The 25724-nt window shown below is 39.4% G+C and overlaps 1 protein-coding gene across 15 annotated transcripts in view; it reads left to right on the forward strand.

Annotated features, from left to right (window-relative positions):
• The window catches only part of adgrb1a (adhesion G protein-coupled receptor B1a), a 209588-nt gene that overhangs the window by 145422 nt on the left and 38442 nt on the right, over window positions 1–25724 (forward strand). For all 15 annotated transcript variants that reach the window (XM_084942996.1, XM_084942983.1, XM_084942987.1 and 12 more), the window contains 3 exons: window positions 5972–6098; window positions 22005–22108; window positions 25489–25591. In XM_084942996.1, coding sequence (XP_084799122.1) covers window positions 5972–6098; window positions 22005–22108; window positions 25489–25591 — 334 coding nt within the window. The remainder of the gene's footprint in view (window positions 1–5971; window positions 6099–22004; window positions 22109–25488; window positions 25592–25724) is intronic.

Genomic DNA, 25724 nt, shown 5'->3' on the forward strand with positions numbered 1-25724 from the left:
CAACCTACTTGAAGTGTTATTGTTACCTTTGGTACTGAAACAAATACGGCAAGGTAACAACTGTTTGTTCCTCCGTTCACAGCCAGTATGCCCCGAGTATAGCATGGGGCACAGTTGTGTGCTATAAGTGCCTGTAGTTTATACTTAGCTTTAGTTGGTTTTAGTTATTTCCAGTCCCACTGCAATTGTAGTGAGAGTTTGATTGGCATTGCAACCAAGAAGTCTAATTTGTTCCTGGTGGCTGACAATCTCTATTGTCTTGGCAATCAGGGAACAAAGAAAATAATATGGAACGGTTACAGCCTATTATAGCTTAGTCCTCAGAGGTTTAAGCTAATGTATCCACTGCTGTGAAAAATGCCCTACCTTCCTAATTTCTTATTGTGTTCCATAGTTGTCACACACACGTGTTTCAAATCATCAAACAAATTTTAATATTAGACAAATACAACCTGAGTATGTACAAAACATAATTTTCTAATTATTTTATTCATCAAGGGAAAATAGCTATTTGAAGCTATCTGATGCAGTGTGAAAAAGTAACTGCCCTTTTACCTATCAACTGGTTGTTGATGGTTCTTGTGAGCAACAAGAACTATAGTCAAGCATAGTCAACTATAGTCAACTGTCAATGAAATTGAACTCAGCTCTCCAAATAATGTAGTAAATCACAGGTAAATTTAATTTAATGTAGCAAATCAATTCCATTGTACCAAGGTGGGCAATTACTTTTTCTCCCAGAGCCAATTAGGTTGGAACTTGCAGGACCTGTGATAAACTTTCCAGCAAATGACTGAAGACATTACCAGTGAGAGTGAAGAACACCATTAACTTACATATGACTAGCTAGTAGATACATTAGAAGGTCACCTGGCTGAACTGGAGCCAGGAATGTCTGCGAATGACCAGCTGGCACCTTCAAAATGATCCATCCAAGTTGTACACAACTTTGGAAACCCTCATTCATCTACCTTCTTGTGTTGCTCGCACATTAGCCTCCAGAACAGCTTAATTTTGCATAGAATGAAATGGAATCTAGTATGGACTGAGATCTGGTATCTGTGACAATCACAGATTTGTCTTCCTTTAATGAGTCAACTGTACAATAAATATTCCACAAAAAAAAAAAAGAGAGAGAAACAAGGCTGCATTTTGGCCACATGCTAAATGCGCACAGTTAAAGAGAGATGTTTAAAATCAGAAATAAACTCTCTCGCAGACATTTGTGGCTTACAGTGTGTCTGTTATTGTATGGCAAATAGGTATGCTGAATAAATTCCAATAAAGTGAAAGGACAAATGAGAGTGTGAAAGAGAGAGAGAGAGTGTGTGTGTGTGTGTTTGTGTGTGTGTGTGTGTGTGTGTGTGTGTGTGTGTGTGTGTGTGTGTATTTGTTTGTTTATGTGTTAGCTTCAGGAGGTGACTCAGTGCTGACATTAGCACATCACCTCTAACAGAAATCCAATATATTAGGAATGAGTGCAGTTTCTTTGTGCAGATGATGTGATTAAGTCTTTCTGTGAGCCGCACCATGGCCTGCGGACAGTTTTGCCCCCACTGTCTAATTGGATAATTTAGGTGCTGGTCCAGCAGCCCTGCATGGAACAGTGTCCTCTGCCAAGAACTGGCCACATGGATAGTAAGGTGAATGTCAGCATTAAGAAAATATAGTGTATTTTTACAAGGATGATCTATGGAGAAGCAAAATTTGGTTCTGGACAGTTCAGCAAATAGCTACATTTTTAAAATGTCTACATGACAAATAATATTACTTTATTTATACCCTAAAGTAGGTGCCTGAACACCAGACCTAATGGTGTTGCAAGTATTTAAGGGTTGCAGTAATTAGGTCTAGTGTAAGGGTTATTTTAGTTCTACTGAATGCAGCTGAATGCACGTGGGGGTACATGACAAACAGTGAAAATATGATGATGATGATGATGATAACATTTGGTTTGTCTCACAATTGTATGTTTGTTTTCATTATTACTGAATGAGGAAGATGTTGTGTTTGTATATAAACACAATGGCTCATTGTTAGGCACACTTTAATGTTAAAGTGATTACATCACACTCTTCCACTTCTATTCTAACCTCCTCATTTGCCTGTTTCACAGTGGCATCTCTGGCCTAAAGGAGTAATAGCAACCATAGAAGCACAGTACATTCAGATTCAGTCTACATAAGCTTGTACACACAACAGAAGCCACGGTTTTGAGAATTCTATTTCACAAGGAAAGGGAGAGCTACCACCAAGTGACAAAAACCCAGTTTCAGTATGAGGGATAAGCAACTTATATCTATGGGAACTTTTCAGCTACGCAATCATCTGTCAGAACATGTGTCGAAAAGATGAGATCAGCATTATTTAGGACTAATTTAACTCCCAGTTATACTGCGATTAAGACCATCTTTTCCTAAGCAATGCAACAAATTGCCTTGAGGCGACTTTTGTTGTGATTTGGCGCTATATAAATAAAATTGAATTGAATTGAATTGAATTGAATTAACAGGTTATCACATTAAACCACAATTTACCTAAGCACAATCAACATCCATCAGCATCTTCTCAGGAAAAAATACATTTATTATATAACTGGGTGTTAAGTCACACATTGAAAGTAGTCCTGATCACATTTTGTGGACACATGCTGTGCCAGCTATTGTGCCTTATTGTGCCTCTGTCTGTACACCGGATCTGACAAGGAAAGAAAACAAACACGGGGGACAGTGACAGTCAGCTGGTCATCCTGGTGAACCACCAGTGAACCTGACTCAAACACTCTCCTCCACATGGTCCCCATTTATAAAGTTCTCTACAAACAAAAATATTACTGCTAACTAGTGGCTTTTCCCCTTTCAGAGTAGCTAGGCAACACTGAAGAACCACTTTTTGCTTGGGAGAAAAAAAGTGAAACTGAACAATCTTTCCTCAGTTTTTAACATAAAAACTTTTTGCTGCAACACCAAAGTGATCCCCACAAACTCCTTTTTAATATCAACTTCCTTGTTTGCCATTTAGTTGCCACTAACCAACCCAGTGACGTCATATTCTGTACTCACACAAAATGGTGCTACTTGTGCTCTAATAACTGTAACTTAAAACACTTATTTTTTTAAGTCCAGCTTTAACCTCCTAAGACCCGAACTCTTTCATGGCGTGCATTTTTTATTTCTCTTTGATATTTGGGCTGATTGGGACCTGATGAATGTAAAAACAAAGAATTACCTGATTTTTTTTTTTTACCTGATCTTTGTTTCTGATAAAAATGACATCCACATATGAGGACATTCACTTTAAATTTTTAAATTTAAATACAAAGAAATGAACAGTTTCTAATATTTATGGTACTTTTATTTCATTGGGGAGAGAATATCAACTCAAAGTAAAACCAAAAAAAAACACATTACATGTAAGTTCTAAATTGATTTGTATGCTATTGAGTGAAATTAGTATTTAATCCTCAAGGAAAACATGACTTAGTTGGCAAGTGCAGCAGTAAGATGTTTCTTGTAGTTGGTCACCAGGTTTTCAGGAGGGATTTTGGCCTTTCTTTACAGAAATGCTACATGGAATGTTAAGAGGTAATAAAAGAAAAATAACTTAAACAATCAATAATTATTGATATTGGTCTCAATTTATTTTCTGCCAATTGACAGCTGTAGTTTGGTGCTTGGTTTCCGTTCATCATTCTTAACATTCAGCTGCTTTTTCATCAGTTTGACTGTGTCTAAATTTCTGTGTGCACTGAAGCAGAGTAACATAAGGCTGGGCTTTGTCAGGAGCCTGGTCAAATGGTGTTTTGCTATCTAATTACCAGAGATGTCAAATTATGAAACCGTGAAGCTAGAGTGTGTCAGACTGCTTTGATTTGACCAGCCTTTTGACACATCAGCCTTTTGACACTACTAGCATGTTCAAAATGAAAAATAAGTGGGTGGAACTTGTGTGCCTCCCTATCCAACACGAGTGAGAACGTGTTGCCCTATCCTTCCCTGTGACATCATACAGAACCAAGAGTATAACCGTTAGAAACAGTGTTTGCAGTAGAAGAAACTTTAGATGTCAACAAATCAATAATCTGATACAGTCTTAAAAAGATGGAATTAAATGGCCAACTCAGCAACACTAAAAGGCCCAGACACGAGAAATCTAAAGTGGATGATCACAGAATTCTTTCCAAGTTAAAATAACCCCTCCCACAACATTTAACCAAGTCAAGTCCACTCTCGAAGAGGTAAGTGTGTCATCAAAGTATTTAGTTAAGACACTTTCATCCTTTCAGGAATGTAAATACAGAGGTGCATATTAGACTTCACCTGAAAACATCTAAAAGAGCTCTGAAGAGCAAATCTCTAATATATTAAACCAAGATTTATTTGTAACAGAATGATAGGAGGAGAAAAATATGGGTGAGAGGAACAGCTCATGATCTGAAGCATACCATTATATTCTGTCAAACAAGGTGCAGGTAACATTATGCCATGGCCATTTTATGGTTGCTGTTGGATAAAAGTCTCTAACTTTTACTGCTAATGTGACTCTCAGGCTTGGTGCTTCAAATTGTGAATAGATGTTGACCCAAACCATACTGCTGAGCAACCCAAGAACCATTACAGGATTAAAAAGGATGGCAGAGCAACCCACAAACAAGCTGCTAAAAAAATAACTAATATATTTTAAGTTCACGTTTAGAATAAATTTATTCCCAACACTTACACCAATGCCACTCTTTGCATATTTTTGCAGTATGATAGAATAACATATACATTTCTGTTTTTATGCTAGTGTAAAAAAATTACTCTTGGTGTGCCCACATGTACTTTATATCAGCTATTCCACATTAAAATACTTTGTCGCTACTACTTTACTGGCCCTTTTCCACAGCAGGCATTCTGAACAGCCATGGCAGGAAATAAGCAGGTGTAACTGATATACATGTAATGGTCAGTTTTCTTTCTTTATTTTTCTTTCTGCTTTGATCCGCTGTCAACTGTGAAGAGCTGTGACTCATTAATGTTACTGGGAGAAAAGATGCAGTGGTATTGATCACTGGGCCAGATTTCCATGATAGTGGCACTGCTTTCTGCTCATGCTTTGGTGTACTTTTTAATAACAGGCTTTCAAATTGGATTATCGTTAAACAATAGGGCCAGAAAAAAGAAAAAACACATTAATGCAGCAGGCATTCACTGTAGACAGGAATGAGCCGCAATATAACTTAATACAAACGTATTTCACATTAGGTATTAAAATAATTCCAGTTGTTTCCAAACTTGCCACTGATCCACCGTCATAGGGCACTGATCGCTGTATTAATTAACAGCGATCTTGATCAACACGCCACGTTTCCATGTTTGCAGCGCTGCTTTCCCAGCATGCACCAGTTTCCCATCAGAAATTGCATAATTTGTTGCCTCTTTTTTATATGAGGCATGCATGGGAATTTTAACATTATGATAAAAAAAATTACATTAAATAAAGAACTCTACTGTATATACATTATGCATAGTAAGTATAGTACAGTATTGTAATGGCTAATATTTAGCTCACTTGAAACAACACGTCACTATTAATATTATTATTATTATTTTTAATAATAATAATGATAATAATAATGACAACGATAATAATAATGATAATGATCCCGAGTGGTTCAGATGTGAGTGTTGGCAGTGTGTTTCTGTAATGTGTCCGGGCTGAGAGCTGCAGCACGCCGCCTTGTAGCGCCTCATCGTCGCCTCCAGTCCGCTGTGTGCGCGTGCCTGCTGCAGCGGCAGAGATGTAAAGTGGATTAAAGAGCCGGGATAACGCGGTGGGATTTGAACCGCCGTTTTTTCTTTTTTCTTTGCTTTCTTTAATTTGCCGGGGCTCTCTTATATTCACCGCATCGCTTTTCTCTTTGTGCTTGTGTGTGTGTCTCTCTCTGTGTGTACGTGTGTGTGTGCGCGCGCGTGTTTCTCTCGTGCAGCTCCTCTCTGCTGGGATCCTGGTCTGCCAGGGGCTGCAAAACCGTGCTTGTCGACTCATTCAGAACCAAATGCTCTTGTGACAGACTGTCCACCTTCGCCATTTTAGCACGGCTAAATCCCGAAATGGTAAGTCCGACAACCTCCCATGACTTCCATAAAGGTATCGGAGACGGGATGTGTTTTTGTGGGGTTCTTTGAGAATGCATCAGCTGTTTCTTTTTTTCTCTCTCTCTCTCTAAAGGGCGTCATTGTCATTACATATCAACAGATCCTCCCTCTTTCCCCCTCCTTCCTTTTCTATGTCTCGACATGCCAAAGCCATGCTGCAAAAGGTTATTAAAGGCTTGCCAAAAAAAAGGATTTTATTTAGGGGGTGTCTTTACTTATGTGGCTGTTTATCTCTTCCAAGAGGAGAAGCAGCACCGTGCTAACCTGTGGTCTCTGCTCTCAGATATTCACACACATGACACCATGAGTAGGATTTCAAATCATGTTAGAGCTGATGATCATAACTGCATGCCCCTCAAATTCCACACCCCTCTTTAATTTTCTTATTTTAGGTAAACGCCAACAATTGGTGTTCACATTAGCATATTTTCCCATAATAGCCTGTCAGTTGTGTCTCCATGGTTATCACAGGCCCAGTGGAGAAGGTGCTGCATGGCAATTCCATAACCTGTACTACAACAACAAGCAGCAGGACACATTTTACCCAGACTTGGAGGTAAAGCAGGACACAGAACACAATGCCCTTCCATTGTGGCTGCAGCTGGGCTCAGCAGTCAGCTATGTGTCTGTAGAAATCACAGCCGAATCCCAGTGACTCAAACGTGGCCCAGTTTCTGTGGGCACAGGGCTGTGTCTTTGTGGCAATTTTTCATTTAGACCGATTAGTTATTATTAGACTGGAAATTGCCTCAGAAGCAGTTTGTTCACTAGTTGCCCTGGTAACAACATGGGCACAGAGGCTTTCTTAAAGATACAGGAGGCAGCAGGCTGCCCGTCATGCTGCCTGAACGACTTAGAGAAAGAGGCTAAGCCAAGGAGAAGAGCTGAAAAAAACAGACTGGCTATAACGCAGCCACCACGTATAAGTTAATTCAGGTTTTGATTGAACTGGGAAGAGCTGGGATGAAAGGTGCTGATGGAGTGTGGTTGTGGTTAGTTTAGCATAGCTTATTGATATTTAAAATTGTAATAGTAAACAAAAGTCATATTGGTAGGTACCTTGGTTTGGGACTTGGTTCATGTGTGAAAGCGATTTTGAAAAAGTAGTGGTGCCCACTGGGCATGATTGGGCATGGATACTTGCTAACTAACTAACAGACTAATAATTAAGCACTGCTTGAGACGTGTAGTTCAAAGGCGAGAATAAGCAGGAGAGTCCTAGTGACTTTACATCTTACTGGTATCTTATCTTACTGGTATCTATATGGATGAGCAATTAAAACCTATCTTTTATAGAGCTGTTATGAAAAGGGAAACCATTTCTTTTACAAGGACTGACCCTTGATGCCAGGACTTTTGATGCAAGGGTCATGTATCCAATGGAAGAAGTCCAGTTTTTGGTACTTAGACATTGACTGCATTTTTCTGATGCATCACAGCCAGTCCAGTAATGATAGAGATGCACGGTGTTGTTGACCAGGTAGAATTTTCACACTGGAACATCCATTAAATCGCAAGTTTTTGATAATGTCTTTTAAATCAGTTGAATCCTTTGTGTTCAGTAGAAATGTTTGACACTGCTATATTTTAATATAATATAATGAAATTGCTTTTCTTATTTTGTAGGCTTAATGATTCATGTTATATTGTAACTTGATCAGTACAGGGATCAAAAATGAGGACAATCTATTCTCTCCTCTCCACCTCCAGATGAGCCGTTCAGTTATCTGGACAGGACCTTGGCTGAGGGAGGAGAGGAGGAAAAAGCAGGAGGTCACACCTTGATAAGTTACAAGCTGACACACTGGGCACAGTGCGAGTATGGAGCAAACCTATGGGCAGAAATCTGTGCCATCAGAAACTGAATTTGAATAAGTTAAATTTGAATTTGAATTGCTCTGATTGAATCTGAATTGTAACTTGAATAAATGCTTTTGAAAACTGAATTTGAATTAGTCTAATTTGAAATTGAATTTATGGTTTGAAAATGATTATCACTAAATTGAAATTGAATTTTATATTTTGAAAATGAATTGATTTGCTTTGAAACTGCATTTTATCCTTTAAAAATTCAGCTCTCGAATAATTTCAGTTTCACTTCTCACCATTCAGTTTCAGTTCTACAATTCAATTTCAGTTCCAAAATTCAGTTTTTTGGAACTTACATCCGGTTCCGGTTCAAGCGCAGATTAATAGAACTACGTTTTACTAGCGGACCGAAAGTGTTACTGACGGGAATCTACAGCGTCTTGAGCTGAATTAAGACTTCAGAAGTCATTCGTCATGTCGAATGACCAGCGGATAAACTCTCAGGTTGGTAATAAATACTAATTGAATACTAATGAAGAATACTAATGACACTGAGGATCTGAGGTCATTTCTTTAGTCCTTCATTTATACCTTGAATTATGATGGCTGTGGACTGGTAGTCATTCTTGTTCTAGTTCTTTGCTTGTTTTCTTGAATGGCACATGGGTAGTTGGTGCATTAAAAACTAAAAGCCTGTAAAATCCTGAGAATTTTGTGGACACATAAATTTGAAAGCTGACGGGCATCTGCAGAGAGCCTCGCACTCATTGTCGATCTTAACTCCATTTCACATATGACATGGCTCTAGTAGTGAGGCAAGTTTCTTAACTCAAGCCATTAAACTACAATGCTACCACATGTACTGTAGATATTAGCTTTCTGTCTCTGGATTTATAGGTCATCTTTTAACACTTTTCTCAGTGCTGTGCCATATAATATTGTCTGTTATAACACAGGTATAATTATTATGTGATGTAAAACTTACAAAACTTACATTTCTGGATATCAGTGCTGCAACGACATCGTGCAGCGACAACCACGAGACAAGCTCGGAAACGTTGGGGAGCTTTTGATGACAATCTAGCATCTGAAAATGGAGCTACTTCAGCAACTTCCAATCAAGCATAGTGCTTTTCAAAATAAGAACAGTTCCTAAAGGTGGAAACAACAAACATCTCTGACAATTCAGTCAAATGCAAGAATGAAATAAACGCAGCTGATGATGTGTGACCCAAAACTAAACAAATATCTCAGCTAAGCATCACTGAAGTACTCACTAGTTGCCTTGCGTATGACAGGAAGTGCAAACAGTGGATGGAAATCACTGATGCATGACGGTAAAGGAGGGCTATAAGCAGCTAGTTAAAACACTCCACCCTATTATATGAATAATATTGCACACTCTCCTGAAAAGTTACCAGATAAAGATTATTTACTTTTCATATATAATTTACTTTAAGTGTTAAGCAGTCATGTAGCGTTATAGTTACTAATAAGTTGTAATATTTAATAGTTAATATGTAATAAATTCACAGGAAACTACTACAACTACTTTTGTGTTTACATTTGGTATAAAGCTATTATTGCTCTATAATTCTGCTGCTGCTTCTTCTGGCACCTTAAAGCAATAGATTCACAGTTTCAATTAAGCAGTCTGTGATCAATGACAGTAACTCTTCAGAAAAGAAGGATGGAAAATGCCCTTCATTTTGTTTGCACTGCTAAATGTTGCTCCCTTTAATAAGCTGATAAAATGCTGGAAAAACACAAATTTTTGGGGCTTTTTTTCTATATTATTAGAAATAGTGTTGCAAATTTCTTTGAAATATTGTAATATAATGTAAAGGCTGTATTGTCCACCCCTGTTTCTCCCTCTATCATATGTCAATCATTAGTATCCTTCACTAGCACAAATCCTATTGCAGAATGGATGAGAATGGAAAACCAGTATAGAACTGGTTCCCAGTAGTTCAATACTTTGGAATTGTTCGATTCCGGTTATCAGTTCCACTTGCACTTGCGCTACAGTCTGCTGATTTCAGTTTGTGTGCCAGAGGGGGAAATAGTGGCATAGTCTACAGCAGCGGTCCCCAACCTTTTTTGCGCCACGGACCGGTTTATGCCCAACAATATTTTCACGGACCGGCCTTTAAGGTGTCGCAGATAAATACAACAAAATAAAACTAGTACCGGTACCGAAAAAAAGAAGATTTATTCATAACACACGTGAAAAGACCCAGAAAAACTGAGTTAACGATAAAAACGATAACAAAATAACGCTGAAAACCAATAAAAACCCTGAAAACCATACATTTCACACCTGAGCCTCAACTCTTGCGGCCCGGTACCAAACGACTCACGGACCGGTACCGGTCCGAGGCCCGGGGGTTGGGGACCGCTGGTCTACAGTAGGGGTGCAACGATACACAAAATTCACGGTTCGGTTCAATACTTTGGTGTCACGGTTCAATATTTTTTCGATACAAAAAAATGTTCATGCCTTTTTAATTTGTCATTTATTAAAATTATAAATATATATTTTAACTCAAAAGTACAGTTTTTAAATTTAATGTTGCTGAAACAACAAAATAATAATAATAATAAAAAAAATCTATCTGATCGAGAAATCACTCATCTTTGGAAAAGAGAGTTTATTACAGAGAAATGGCTCTTTCCAAAATAAAAGCTATACTATAAGCTTCTTCTGGGGTATATTCTCAGCAGCATATTAAACATATCAGGTCCCCATAAGGAGAATCATGTGCTAACGGCTGTCTAAATGACCCGGGTAAAGTTTGTAGCATGTGTGCTTGTTGTTTTTGTTTGCTTCCACTTGTCTTTGCACTAGGATGATGTCGGCGTAAATGCGCAGCCATATTTGTTGTGTTCCCACTAGTGCTGTCAGCGTTAATCTAGTTAAAATGACATTAACGCCATAACGCGGCAAATCTCTGTGAACGAGTTACCATGGATTGCCCCGTGGTGGGGCTGGACGGCGTCAACACGTTAACAAGCTAACTGTGCTCACGCACTAGTTCCCACAAATTGAACATTGCATGGCACATCCGACATACTGTTTTAGTTTTGTCCATGACGCGCTTACCATCAGGGTCATGCTCACATGAAAACCAAGATAGTACCAAACGGCAGCTCTGAATGAGGGTGGGGGAGGTTCAATTTCGGGTAGCGTTGAGGCAGTTGCCATGTTGCAACGAGCTTAGCTTCTGTCTTGCTAGCTTGCGCTGCGCTCAGTGGATCTGCACTCCACAGTGCAGCCTAAGCGAAGTAGTCGAACGCAGATCCACTGAGCGCTCAACACAGACAGCATCGTCAGAAGAAAAGTTTGTATTGTTCGATACATATGTGTACCGAACCGAAAGCACTGTATCGAACGGTTCAATATCGATACGAGTATTGTTGCACCCCTAGTCTACAGCATGGATGTGGATATTACTTTTATTTTTATAGCACAAAAGGATGCGAGCGCGATGCTAAAGTGCAAACTGCATCCAGGACAGAAACAACCGCATTGTGATGCTAACACAACTTCGGCTCTGTATGCAGGTGATTGCAAGCACTAGTCCGCGCTCCAAATGAGTTAATTGATAATCGCGTTAGTCGCGCATTAACGCTGACAGCACAAAAAAAAATATAGAGTCTAGGGCTGCCACGATTAGTCGACTAGTCATGATTACATCGACTATCAAAATCGTCGACAACTAATTTTATAGTCGACGCGTTGTTTGAAGCTTTGTAAGATCCCAAAAGAGTAAGAATAAGTAGTAGGATTTAAGAGTGTAATAACAGACTGAAACAGAAGATGGCAGCACTGCATGTACAAGGATGCCAGCTGCTGTTAAACCCCGAAGAAGAAGAAGCAGTGTCCGGTATCGTAGCTGTGTCCAAATTCAGGAACCGCATCCTCCTGTGCCCGCATTTGTAGGCTGATTACAAGTCACTTAGATAACTTAAAAATGTTATTGTTTGGCTTTTTTCAGTATTTTATTTGTTCCTGAGTAAATTGGTTTGGCTGAGATTAAAGTTATAGTTTTTACACAGCAGAATAAACGTCAAGCAGACAACTGATTATCAGAAGTGTGAGATGCTCGAGAATATACTCCGGTGTCCTGTTATATTTTAGATAGCAAGGAGCAGACAGCTGAGTTTATTAAACTCTGCCGAAACAATCTGCAAATTTCATTAAAATTTTATAAACTAATATCTTGTCTTTGTTTTTAGTTAGCACATACCTTAAACACTTAAAGCTGTAAGCTAATGATAGTTATATAGTCCAATGGACGCATGATCTGATTAGTTGACTAATCGCAAAAATAATCGGTGACTAGTCAACTATCAAAATAATTGTTTGTGGCAGCCCTAATAGAGTCGAATATTTGGGATTTCTTTGGCTTTAAACCAGATGAAAGAGGTAAACCTAAGGATGTAACCAAAGCGGTGTGTCACTTGTGCAGACGTATAGTGCAAGCAAAGTACTCAAACACGGCTAACTTGCATGAGCATGTACGTGTCCACCATCCGGCTGAGTATGCTAGGCTATCACCAGCTTCTGCAGCTCCATCAACAAGCATTTGGGCGCACTCTGAGGAGGGTGCATTTCACTCGCAGATGAAAGAGGGTGCTGTTAATTTTTTCCTGTTGACTGCTTCTATTAGCTCCATCATTAATAGCAAACTTATTCATGGGCAAATAAATAATTAAATTGCCCTTGTAAAAACTATCGGCGATAGGCTATCGTGCTGGCTATTGTTGATAGTCGATATATTCGTCCAATTGCTCAACCCTAGTGCATAGTGTTTCCCCTGGGTTGCTGCTGGTGTGTTTTTTTTTAAAGCCTACCAAAGACAGGTTAAATAGCTCGTTAATGATACGTTCACCTATAATTGTGGCTTCTTTTTTCAACTTTTCCCAATCTTCTCTCCAGTCCCTGTATCTGCAGATGTCCCATTTGCAAACTTGAAGGGGGGCGCAATGGTGCCAGAGTTAGCATTGTTGCCTCATAGCTGTAAAGTTCTTGGTTTGTACCTGCTAGCTGGGTTCCTAGCAGGTAGGGAGTTTGTGTGCTTTCTGTATTTCCTGTGGGTTCAGACATGCTTGTTAGGTCAATTGAGAGTATGTGGTTGTCTCTCACCGTATGTCAGCTGTAAGGATGGGTATCGTTTAGGTTTTATCCAATACCGGTGCCAAACCGGTACTTTTGAAACGGTGCTGGTGCTTAAACGGTGCTTGAACCGGTGCTTAAAGAATGGAGAACACAAACTTTGTTCAAAAACCTCTCATGTTTACCTGTTTTTTTGTAAAACGATAACAATGTTAGCCTTTTCTGCAGCTATAGGGCATATATGGTATCACTCTTGGCTGGAAGAAGTGCTTAAACAATGGAAAAAACACAAACTTTTTCCAAAAACCTCTCATGTTTAGCTGTTTTCCACTTTTTCTTTGGTCATTTTGGCCTTTTTGGCCAGGGTGAAGGGAGCATCTGACATCAAACAAGAAGACAGCCGCATGTAACTACGACGGTGTTTGCTAGTTCACCTTACATGCATAAATTTAATAACGTGGTTAGCCTACTCAACGTAAATTACACACGAACAACATTAAGCTACTTACGCAGAGAAGAACGGCTGCTGCTGGCATCATCACCCGTCATCATTTCTGCTACACTGGCAGGGCTAGGGGCCAGGACTCTACTCTTCGGGTTCTTGGGGAATGTTGCTAACTCGGTGCATTTGTCGGCTTTTAAAAAAACGCTGTGCATCGCCAGGTTCGTCGTCAGATTCAAGGTGTTACCTCCTTTGCACAGTATCACCTTAAAGCACTTGTTGCAGGCTGCTGAGTTTGCATCTTTTGCTGTGAAATACAGCCAGACTTTTGACCGCTTTGCCTTGGGCATTTTTAATCTGTAGCTCTGCTCTAAAAGAACGTACGTACCTGGGCCCGCCTACTATCCTTGCAAAGGTAAAATGATTGGCTAGAATCCAAAGTGTATGACATCTCAGGGGGAAAAAAAAAAAAAAGCACCGAAATAAAGCACCGAAATGTGCGCTGCTTTTCGGTCTGGTTACTACCGTTTATGTCAGAACCAGTGCCATAATGGCACCGGATACTGGTACCCATCCCTAGTCAGCTGGGGTGTTCCACGCTTCCAGTTGTACTACAGGATGGTCTGAACTGCTATACTGTTTCCTGAGAGAGGATAAAGCCTTATGTTCGTATTATGTTTGTCACAATACAAGGAACATGTTGTGGTTGTGTTGGTAGTAGATGACTTACACTCTGTTTGCGATTTGATCATTTGTACTGCTCTTAGTATTATGGACCATGTTGGTCATTATTGGCTTTGTCTATGTTCATTAATCGGCAAATATAAAGTAGATCACTTAAAGAGCTTTCTTCTCCTGTTGGTACTTTTCCCCTGTTGCCGTCTAATGCTAATTTGGCCTTTAGTTTTGCTCTGTTCACATGTGTGACATAATGAATTAAGCTAATAATTACCAGTAAACTAATATTGGCGTATCCTCAACGTGCTGCAGCCTCCCTGCAGCCTGCCACCACCTGTGCAGATGACAGGCTGTTTGAATTCTGTTGTTTCCGGAAAGCATTGTGTCTCCTAAGGAAAGCTAAATTCTCGCTTGTGCTTTTTCCAGAAATTTCAGCTTTTCTCATTTCTCATGCCCTTCTTTTTTCCCTTTTCCCCTATGTTCTATTATTTTGCGAGACAGCCACGGCCGCCATTCGAATTATTCCTGATGCAACACATAGCAGCTTCTAAATGGCCCAGCCTCTGTCTGCAGCTAGCCTTCTACAGCCTCAGCATGACAAATACCCCAACCTCTTTTTTTTCCTCTGTCCCCCCCCTTGCTCCTCCCATACTTCCATCTCTTTCTTCTCTACCCCTCAGTCATTTCATCCCACCATTTTTCATTCTCTGATGTCGCATCACATTGTAGTTCTGCCTCTCTCCCTCTGCTTACTACATCATTTACTCTCTAGCTGCCACTTCTCGTGTCCGTTTTGCTCAGTCCAGCTTCACTGCAGACTTTTAGAAGGAAAAACAGGGAAAAAATGCACTGCAGTCAAAGGCAAAGCCCTCTGAACCCAGTGTGCTACCATTGGTAGACCCGTGTGCAGTGTAGGGAGAGAGGATGAATGAATGTGCTTGTGCTGGTATCAACTGGATGCTATAAGCCTGGCCTCCAGTCGCAGTGACAAGCCTCACGCCAATTAGCCCATTGTAGGAGTAACAAATAGGTAGATAGTCTGAGGTCTGCAGGTAGGCTGTTAGAGAGGCAGCATCTGTAGATGTTTTATCTATCAAGTGGAACTACAGTTATGGGAGTCATAGCTGTACTCTGATTTGCACATCAAGATGTCTTGTGGTCATATGAAAACATAAAAATAAATAAATAGAAAGCAAATGATCTGATGATCGGTGAAAGAGAAACCTTATGTGTTTTCATTTTTTGACTAAGCCACTTTTTTGTGATTGGTTTTCTAGCCAAGTATGTGCAGGTTTATTATCTATTTCCAGCATGAGGATAAAGTAGCATGTGTGCAGTGCAGTGAAAAAGCATTTATCTGATTTGTTAGCTTTTTGCATACTTGTCAGTGGTGTGTTTAAAGTCTGCTCATGTGGAATTATGTGGTCTGGCCATTTTCTTGTGGACAGGAATGCTCTCATCTGGACTCTGTGTGAGCTTTGGTACGAGGCAAGTTCTGTCGTTAGCTGAGGAAGAACTAAAAAGTTTGTCTGTCTCAGCAGACGCCTTTCTGTTTCACTGCACTTGTAATCTTTTTTTCTCCCACTTTGCTTTTAGAGAAGGAACTCACTGCAGTGCAGATTAATCAGAGGGATTTAATTAACTTGGCCCCGGCACACACATCAAACCTGGAGACAAGACAGGCTATAAACTCAGCCAATTATCTTCTGCTAGAGGGGTGGGGGTAAATGTGATGGGGTCGGAAACCCCTCGCGTCCCGGTCCCCTCAGGTCCAGCCATCCTCCATCTGTGAGCAACTGCAAAGCCTTTTTTCACTGCTACTACTGCACCCTCATCTCACCTTAATCTTCTTCACCCGAACACAGCACAGCATTAGCGATGAGCTGTTCCAGCTACTGATCCAGCCACATTAGGTTTGGATGATTACTCCAGCAAATAACTTTGTATCTGTTATTAAAACGCATTCCCCTGCATATTCACTGAAGAGACCGCCTACCATGACGAAATGGGTGTACAATTGTTTCACTTCATTTCTGTTGAATCAAATTTGGAATTTTAGTGCAATCATAATAACGTCGGTGTGTATTGACTCTTTGCTGTAAATGTCTCTTCTTCCTAGAGCTTTTGGTTTATACCGACTAAATATAGGCGCATTTCAGTGGGAAATGTCATTAAAATGCCTTTTGTTTTTAACTGAACTTCTTGGCTTTAATGATGGTAATCTTGCTGTGTCTCCCCATTGCTTTGGTCCAGTTTGATCTCTCTCAACAATGCAGTCCTGTTAGATTGACATTTATGTTTCCTGAAATGAGAATCCTACACTCTTTAGTGATACTCTAATTTTCAAATTTCATGTCATCTTGGTTTTCTTGTAGAGCCAGTTCTAAAAAAAAATTTCAGCTCCTCCCTTGTCACAAGGGATTGCCACTGATGGTAGCTCCTCTTATTTGTCAGAGTGGAGTTACATCGGATGCACTGGCCGACACAGCCATAAAAGGCATAGGGGGTCTAGCTCCAGTCAAACCACAAAACTTTAACTTGCCAAGCGAATATGTAAAACACAACTTACATATCTTGGTGTATCCTGAGAACCAGCTCACATGTTGAGAACTGTCTATTCTGCTGTGGTATTAGCAGTAGATGAAATACACTCCAAGGAAAACTTCCCTCACCCCTGCTATAGATATTACTGTAATGGGCTAACCTTATCGCCTGATGTGCTTTGATCAGGCCAAAGCATTTTGGCTTACAACTAGGGAAGGGGATAGAGAACTGGTTTTGCAGAAAACTAGTTCCCAGTAGTCCAATTCCTTGGAATTGTTAATCTGCCTGCCTATTCAATTCAATTCAATTCAATTTTATTTATATAGCGCCAAATCACAACAAAAGTCGCCTCAAGGCGCTTCATAGATACAGAGAAAAACCCAACAATCATATGACCCCCTATGAGCAAGCACTTTGGCGACAGTGGGAAGGAAAAACTCCCTTTTAACAGGAAGAAACCTCCGGCAGAACCAGGCTCAGGGAGGGGCGGCCATCTGCTGCGACCTATCAGTCTATCAGTCCCGCTTATCGGTTCTTGCACTTGCAGTAGAATCAACTGATTTCGGTTCACATGTCAGAGGAGGAAAATAGCAGCGCAGTCTAGAGCATGGATAGGACAAGATAAATAGTAAAGTGGAAAACTGCATCCATAGATCTCATAGATCTGCTGCTAAGTCTGAACCTGGTCAACTTGCTTGATTTATTAGACCAGGCATTGTCACTGAACCTCATGTACTTGCTAATGCTAGCTGTGTTTCCATACAAAGCACAGATCATAATTGAACTCAGAGCAGTGAAAGCAGAGTCAACAACAGATTGCCTGACATGCCTCACACAGACATAACTTGTGAGACAACTTACCCCTGGTGGAGACGATGCTTCTTTTACAAGGTTTTACTTTGGCCCCGGCACACACAAATAAAATAACTGTTTCCGATAGATGTTTGGTCGCCTCTGACTCGCCATAGCCATTTTGTTGGTTTTCATTTTCTGTGATGAATTGTTTGTTTGTTAGCTCTGTAGATGTTTTCACATAGCTCTTTAGCCCTTGTCATTGGTTAAAAGTGTATATATAAAAATGAATAAAAGTGAAATGTGGATCATACATTTGCTAAACTCAGTTGAAAGGTATATGTAATTATTGTTCCTGTATTAAAACATACGTGATATGAAATAAGAACACTAGAGGTTTAGACACATAGTTCTAAACCTAGTTATTTCTATACAGCTGCTGCAGATGGTACATGGTTACATGGTTGCTATGGTGACCAAGACAGTGGCGGACAAGGTTTTGGGAATGAAAAAAGCGAAGGTGTCACGTCTTCATTTTCCTTTATTTTAATTTGTCTGTTCAATATGGAAATTGATTTTGTATGCATACATTGTCCATGTGTGTGTGGGTGGTGTGTGTGCATTTCTGCTGATTGGAAGTATTGTGGTTTCTTCCTAAATCACCTTGAAGTCACCTTACTGTCAAACTGAAAGCAGAAAAAAAGCAGGAGCATTCTTTCAGAATCTCTACGTGTGTGTGTGTGTGTGTGTGTGAGAGAGAGAGAGAGAGAGAGAGAGAGAGTGAGTGACATCCTGCTAACCTTTACACTAGGGGTGGGTTTTTATAATCGATTAATCGATTAAAATCGATTCTGGCTTGGATAACGTGAAATCGATTCATTAAAATCCGGAATCGATTTTTTTAATATAAATTTATTTTGCCCAAAATGCCAGAATCTCTGGTGAAACCTCACAAAATTTAAATAACCACCAAACAGTTAAGACAGTAAATGAGAGCAGGTACACGGATTCTGCACAAAGACTTAAACACACAGCGCGGACCCGCGGATCAGAATCAGTGAGATGTCGCCTTTCTCAGCTGACGGCACGGAAACGGTCGGGGCTGGAAGCCGACAGCTCGCTGATTCTGATGTTTTGGCGGGTCCGCGCTTTGTGTTCACGCCCTTTTTGCGCTGATCATAAAGCTGTTAGTTTTATCTCTCTCCAAACAATACTGACCGAACCAGCAGCAAAAGAAGATCCAAACTACGCTTCACATAAACATTGTTATGAATTCCCTCTGACTTTTGCTGTTTTGCTTCCACCACACGTCATGCACAGCTCTCTCTCTCTCTCTGTCTCTGTCTCTCTCTGTCTCTCTCTCTCTCTCTCTCTGTACTTCAAGAACAGTTTCCCGTCTAAAAATCTGTTTTCTGCATTAATCGCTTGCTTGTTACGCACAAGTGTACCGTTGTTTACAGCGCTGTCGGCCGCCGTTTTTTTTTTTCCTTTTACTTACTTCCGAAAAGAAAACCTAATTTTTGCCGTTCAATACTGAACAAATGTAAACTTTTTAAAATTATGCAAAATGCAAAACGCTTAGTGTCTGTAATAAAACCGCTGTAACATCAGAGGTAATGTTCATATGTTGATTAATGGTTTTTTGTTTCATTTTTGATGTACTGCAGAATATTTTTTTAAAATCCAGGCCAGGAAAACCACCTTCATGTTTTTCTGTGTTTTATCTTCAGCTACTTTGACACAAAGGCATCTGCTGTGATGCTCACACCTTTGATAAACTCTTGCGTGTGTCAGCTTCCTTTTTATAGATACAAAAATATGTAAATGTACTGATCTGAATTATAATATTTCTGACTGTCAAAATTTCCCAGATTCAAATCTAATTGAATCGAATCGGGGATCGAATCGATTCGGGACCTTGTGAATCGGAAACGAATCGATTCTAGAAATCAGTGACGATACCCAGCCCTACTTTACACCTCTAGTAACTACCTACTCTACACTAGAGATGGACGATCCGATATTACGTATCGGTATCGGTCCGATACTGACCCAAATTACTGGATCGGATATCGGCAAGAAATAAAAAATGTAATCCGATCCATTAAATATCAAAAAGCACCTCACAAAACTTGCTACACTGCGTAACTCGGCTCATAACCTAGCACGTCGCAGCAGTATGCATCACGTGATAGAGCGGCTGTGTGTATTTGTAGCTTCGCCACCAAACCAGCATTTCATCTCCGAGGAAGTTTTCCCAGAGAGAAGTAAAGCAAGTGTGTAAGTTCATCTCTGAATGTTTGTAAAGCATTTTAGCGTTAAGCTTAACAACCGATATATGGAGCGACTGCTTCTCTCTCTCTCTCTCTCTCTCTCTCTCCTGCTGCTACTTCAATCGTGAAACTGCTTAATGATCAGCTGATCGGCTTTTCTGTCGGGAGTCCGTCTCTCTTCTTAGTTTTTGGCCCACTTCTCACCAGAAAGAGGAAACCAGCGGTTGAACAACAGCAGCACTATTAAGCTTGATCAGCTGTTGTTAGAATTTATTTAATATTACTTTCTACACCAGGATCTTTTTCTACATAGCTGGTAACTGTGCAGGGGCGGATCTAGCAAAGTTTAGCCAGGGGGGCCGATAGGGCATGAACAGGGAAAAGGGGGCACAAAGACATACTTTTCTTTCTTATTCTCATTTAAAATGTCTAGCTTTTAATAAATAATTATCTGAATCTTACACCCAAAGTTTTAATCTGATGTAAAATATATAGTAGTCCATTACTGTATATAGTAACTGTTAAGTCTAATATACCCTAGTAAGCTATAGTACTTTTTCCTTTGGGAAGGCACCATCTGTGCAGTCTGCAATTCTGTTGAAGAAAGATGTTGAATCTATTTAATTATTCTTGAAAAATAATTTATTTCTGTGCATTTTTCCCCCTGTATCAAATTAAATTTGATTACATCGATTAAGCATCATGAGGTGGGGGGTGGTTCCCTATTTTTTTTTTGCTGGGAGTTTGCAACCCTATTAGTTAGGTTGCTTAATATTTCTGCTAAGTACTCTTTAAAATACCAGAATAGGGAGGATGGAGTAGGTTTAAGTTTATTAGATTGATTGGTTTTGCTGAACTATGAAATATTTTGGGCGCAGTGTATTTTTTACATACAGGTATAACAGAATAGCTTTAGTGTTGTTATTTATTTAAACTTGAGTGTAAACTTATACAAAATGCAGCAAGATATTAAAAAAACGTTTTATTGATTAAAAAATACACTATCGGATTCATATCGGTATCGGCAGATATCCAAATTTATGATATCGGTATCGGTTTCGGACATAAAAAAGTGGTATCGTGCCATCTCTACTCTACACCTCTACTAATCTTATCCTGTGCAGCCATTAAACCAGGCTCAAAGTAAGGCGGTGCGATATGACCAAAATCTCATCCTGATAACAATATATATCACAAAATAGAGCATTTTCTGTAAATTCTGTGAATCTCAGGCAACTTGACTTGTGTGAAGTGTTTTCAGCTGGGCCTCGTGTACCTGGAGTCGAGTGTTTTGACTGATGCATGAAACTATATATGAGTATTTATTAAACGGCGTGGTGCGGGGAAAAGCCTGTTCTAATGTTTGAGTCTAAGGATTATTTTCAGCGCTCTTTTTTGCTCCTCATCCGTAAACTCTCTCCATACTCTTTCACATGATTCTTGCGTAGATGATAGAAGAGGTTTGTTGTGTTGGAGTCTGTTGTGGGGACCTGTTTGCGGCATAGTTTGCATAGTAAAGTTTTCTTGTCCATGTCAGACTTTTCATAACCAAACCAGATCCATGCTACAGAGGTAGCCCCTCGTTTAGGAATAAGGTCCTCAATTTGTTTTGACTGGTCTTTCTGTTTCAAGCTGCCTGGTTCTACCTCACCTTCACTGGTCATGCTGGTATTCTCTGAAATGATGAAAAAATATTTCCATAAACAGTGGATTTTGTGACACCACCAAACAAATGATAGCCAATAATATTAAACGGTAGATGTTTTATTTTCGTCATCCAATATATTTCGTCATATCGCACAGTCCTAGTTTAATGTTTTTTTGTGTGCTGGTGCTTTATTAGCTAGAGTTACACATGATAAAAACTAAATCCATCCATATTACATATAAATTTAATATAGATAGTGGCTCTTTAATGTATTGGCTTACACATTTACCTAACAACAGGAAAATGGACTCTGGATGACCCAGTTAGGAGGTGAAAACTCAACAAATCAAGCCAACATGGATTTTTCTTTTCTGCTGTCAGCTCTTGTCAAATTCTGTGCACACAACAGATCTGCAAGACCCCACTGACGAGTCCCTCTGACTTTGTTTGCAGCAATGGGCTTTTTCATTATTCACTTTTCACTTTATCAGATAAAGTGGAATAGATCTTGATTCTATTTCACATTTTTCTTTTTTGTCCTCCTTCCTTTTATTTGCAGAACATGGATAAGACACAACTCCCGTCTGTGACACTGATTGTAGGCTGTGGAGTGTCTTCACTGACATTGCTGCTACTCATCATCATCTATGTGTCTGTCTGGAGGTGAGATATTACAGCTTGCATTAAAAATATTAGCACAGGGCTGTGATTAATGTGAGGAGGAAGTGTTAACAACAGACTAGCAGCTCATCAGGTGGGAGGATATGAACCATCTGACTTAAATCTATCAAGGACAAAAGGACAGTGCTACTGAAAGCATGCTTTCTGCTGGTTTTAAGATTTTCAAAGATTGTGTTTCATTTTATTAAAAAGCCTACAAAATTATTAAAAGCTCTTAAATAAGCAGTAGAGCCAAAATCTAATGTAACAGTGTAGATTGAGAATGTAAAATCTTCTGCTTTCCAAAGCTGTACCTACAGTACCTTTTCCATTAGTAACTACTTGGATCGCCACAGTTTTCAGAGTTTCCCATTAGGTCATAGCACCTGATACCAGGTATTTTTTAGTACATGCTCGCCCAGGGTTCAAAGCAATCCGAGCACGTCCTAAAATGTGACGTCGTCAGACTGCATGCCACCGGTTGGCAGGTTAGTAGCATCACTCGATGAGTCGTGAGAACTAGCGGTGGCTTTTTCCTGATTCAAATTGATTTTAGTTTGAATAATGCAATATCCATTCATTAAATCCTGATTTGGTTTTTAAATATAAATGTATTATGTCAGAAACGCCAGAATCTCAGCGTAAAGCTCACAAAACTATTTCAACAACCACCAAAAAGCCAAAATAGCAGGTACACGGATTCCGCTCAAACATGTAAACACAAAACGAGATCCACGGCACGTACGCGGACATGCCATCATCTCACAGATTCTGAAGCTGCAGGTTTTTGAATCAGCAACAAAAGAAGACCAAAACTACGCTTCACGTTTGAAAGGCATAGTAAAAAGTGCCCTCTTACTTTGGCAGTTTTGCTCACACCATAATAAAATCACTCTTGTTTCACAGCTCTTTCTCTCAGTATACTTCAAGACCAGTTTACCATCAAGAATCTCTATTTTCTATCTCTGTCGCTATTAATTGGTTGCTTACTAAGCACCAAACTACCGTAGTGTACAGTGTTATCGGCCACAGTTTTTTTCTTGTCTTCCCGCAAGAAAACCTAATTTCTGCTGTTCAGTACCGAAGAAATTGAAACTTTTATAAATTATGCCAAACTGCAAAACACTTAGCTGTGTAATTAAAACCTCTTCAACTTTGCTCTGCTTCACCTCAGCAACATGTTCATATGTCGTTTAATGTTTTTTTGGTTTTTTTTCAGTTTTTGATCTACTGCAGAATATTTTTAAGGCGGTTATCTGCTATAAAAAGCCAGGCCAAGAAAATTTCCTTCATATTTTTCTGTTTCATCCTCTGTTACTTTGACACAAAAGCATCTGCTGTGATGTTTAAACCTCTGATGAAGTCTCACAAGTGTCAGTTTTTTTTTTTATATACTTAGATATAAAAATATGGATATGTACTGATAAATGATCATAATTATAATATTCCTGACTGTCTGAGTCAAAATTGAATTAAATTGAATCGAAGCGAAATCGAGGATCGCATTGAATCAGGTTGACGATACCCAAGCCTAAAGAGAGCGTCTCATTAAAACCGAGCCTATATTTCACATTTGTTTAGATACTGAATGGGGAGAGTAATGGTGCCATCCTATCAAATCCTTAAGTCTCTTGATCTATGAGTCTGGACAGAAATGGATGTAAACTGTACCTGAACCAGTTGGTGGAGGTATAGAACAACAAAGAGTTCTAGTTTTCCCCTTTTGAAGTTTAGAAACTGAAAAAACGTGAGCTTTGCTATCATGTACCACAGCAAACTTTGCATTTCTTTGTATCTTTCCTATTTTTGAAGTCACAAAATATATACCATGTTTTTCTTTTACCAGAGGACTAATTGGCTAAGCAGCTGAAATGTGATATAACACCTAATTCTGGTTTTGTTTTTTTTTGTTTTTTTATCCATACTGACTTTTTGGAGTCCTCTAGGGAAAAAGTGTATTCCCCAAGCAGCTGGTCATTTTTTTGCTGGAGACTGACTGTATGCAAGTGAAACCAGAGGCTGCTACACCAAAAACCTCTCTGCTCTGCACTTGTTTTGACTACAGCTGAACAAAAAAAAAACTATTTTTGGTTTGCATCGCACTTTTTGCTCTCTTTCTTTCCGCTACCGCTCAATGAGTAGTTTGTGAATGTTTGCAGACAAGTCAGAGTCTTCCAAGCACAGGACAGGTAACCATGGCAATCTGTTAGCAACTAAAGCACCCTTTTTCAGTGAAGCACTGTATACCTCTTTGCAACCTATTTCGCATGCTGATTACCATCAACTACTTTCCAAAGTCTTCTCTAGTGAATGGTAGTGGCCAGTTGGGCCAATTACAGGTAGTGTAATGACAAGACTGGTTTTAAATGACATTCTACTGTATGCAGCATGAAAAATAAAAGTTTTCTTACCTCAGTGAATCTTGCACAAAAAGCATGTTCAGTGTATTCTGGAAAATTAATGTAAATTGTAGAATGAATTTAACCCAAAATATACACTATATGTATACACACACACATACATATACATATATATATATATATGTCAGACTGGTTTTACACTGTTGAAATATCCTATTATAGTATGAAAAACGTTTCATGCGTGCACGCTAAAAATAATAATAAAATTAAATAATAATTAAAGATAATTTGAACAAACTCTGTCAAATAGGCCTTCAGTCATACGCTGAGGAGAGTTTTACAGTTTGCTTCAAACTTGGTTTGAAAAAGTCAGCATTAAGAATCGCCTCTTACAGATGCACTGACATATTACCTCAATATTGGTATCGGCTGATATTGGCCTTATTGACTGTTATCAGTATATGAGCAAATAAAACATCATTTACATATCAGTGACAGATATGTATTAACACCTGATATATATTTCAGAATTATTATTACTTACTTGTGTCCCCCAGGGGAAAAAAAGGGAACAGACAGCTAAAAACAGAATATACAAAAAAAAGTCTTTGCACTTGGAACCAGATTGTTATTTTGAAGATCACTATATGTCTAGAATCTTTGCATCCCTCTTAATATGTTCTGTTGTTGGAACAATACAGTGACACTGTAACAGATTTCTGCTTGACAGATTTAGGGCTAGCACTGTTATGTCACAGTGAGAGTATCTGGGTTCGAGTCCTGCTAGTCAGCTGTGTTTCTTCTGTGTGGAGTTTGTCTGCTCTCTCTCTGTCTGCATGTGTTTCCTCCCACAATCCAAAGATGTTAATAAACTGGCATTATAGAACATCCTGAATTAGTATTTGGTGCTGTGGTAGGAAAATATCACAGCATCTGGAGAAAGCCTTGAAGTTGATGCCCCGATCTTTTCCGTAGGTCTGACTGCTAGTTTCACTCATAGGTGTCTCTTTCATCCTCCTGCAGGTACATCCGGTCTGAGCGTTCAGTCATCCTTATTAACTTCTGCCTCTCCATTATCTCGTCCAATGCTCTTATTCTCATTGGACAGACGCAGACACGGAATAAGGTAAGCCAAACTCTTCCCTAGTGAATGGTAGTAGCCAGTGGGGCCAATTAAAGGTAGTGTAATGACAAGACAGGTTTTAAATGACATTCTACTGTATGCAGCCATATGAGTGAGAGTCGCTAATATGACTACA

The sequence above is a fragment of the Perissodus microlepis genome, chromosome 11 (genome assembly GCF_051167445.1).
Source record: "Perissodus microlepis isolate ML-2025 ecotype Zambia chromosome 11, ASM5116744v1, whole genome shotgun sequence".
NCBI classification, from domain to species: Eukaryota; Metazoa; Chordata; class Actinopteri; order Cichliformes; family Cichlidae; genus Perissodus; species Perissodus microlepis.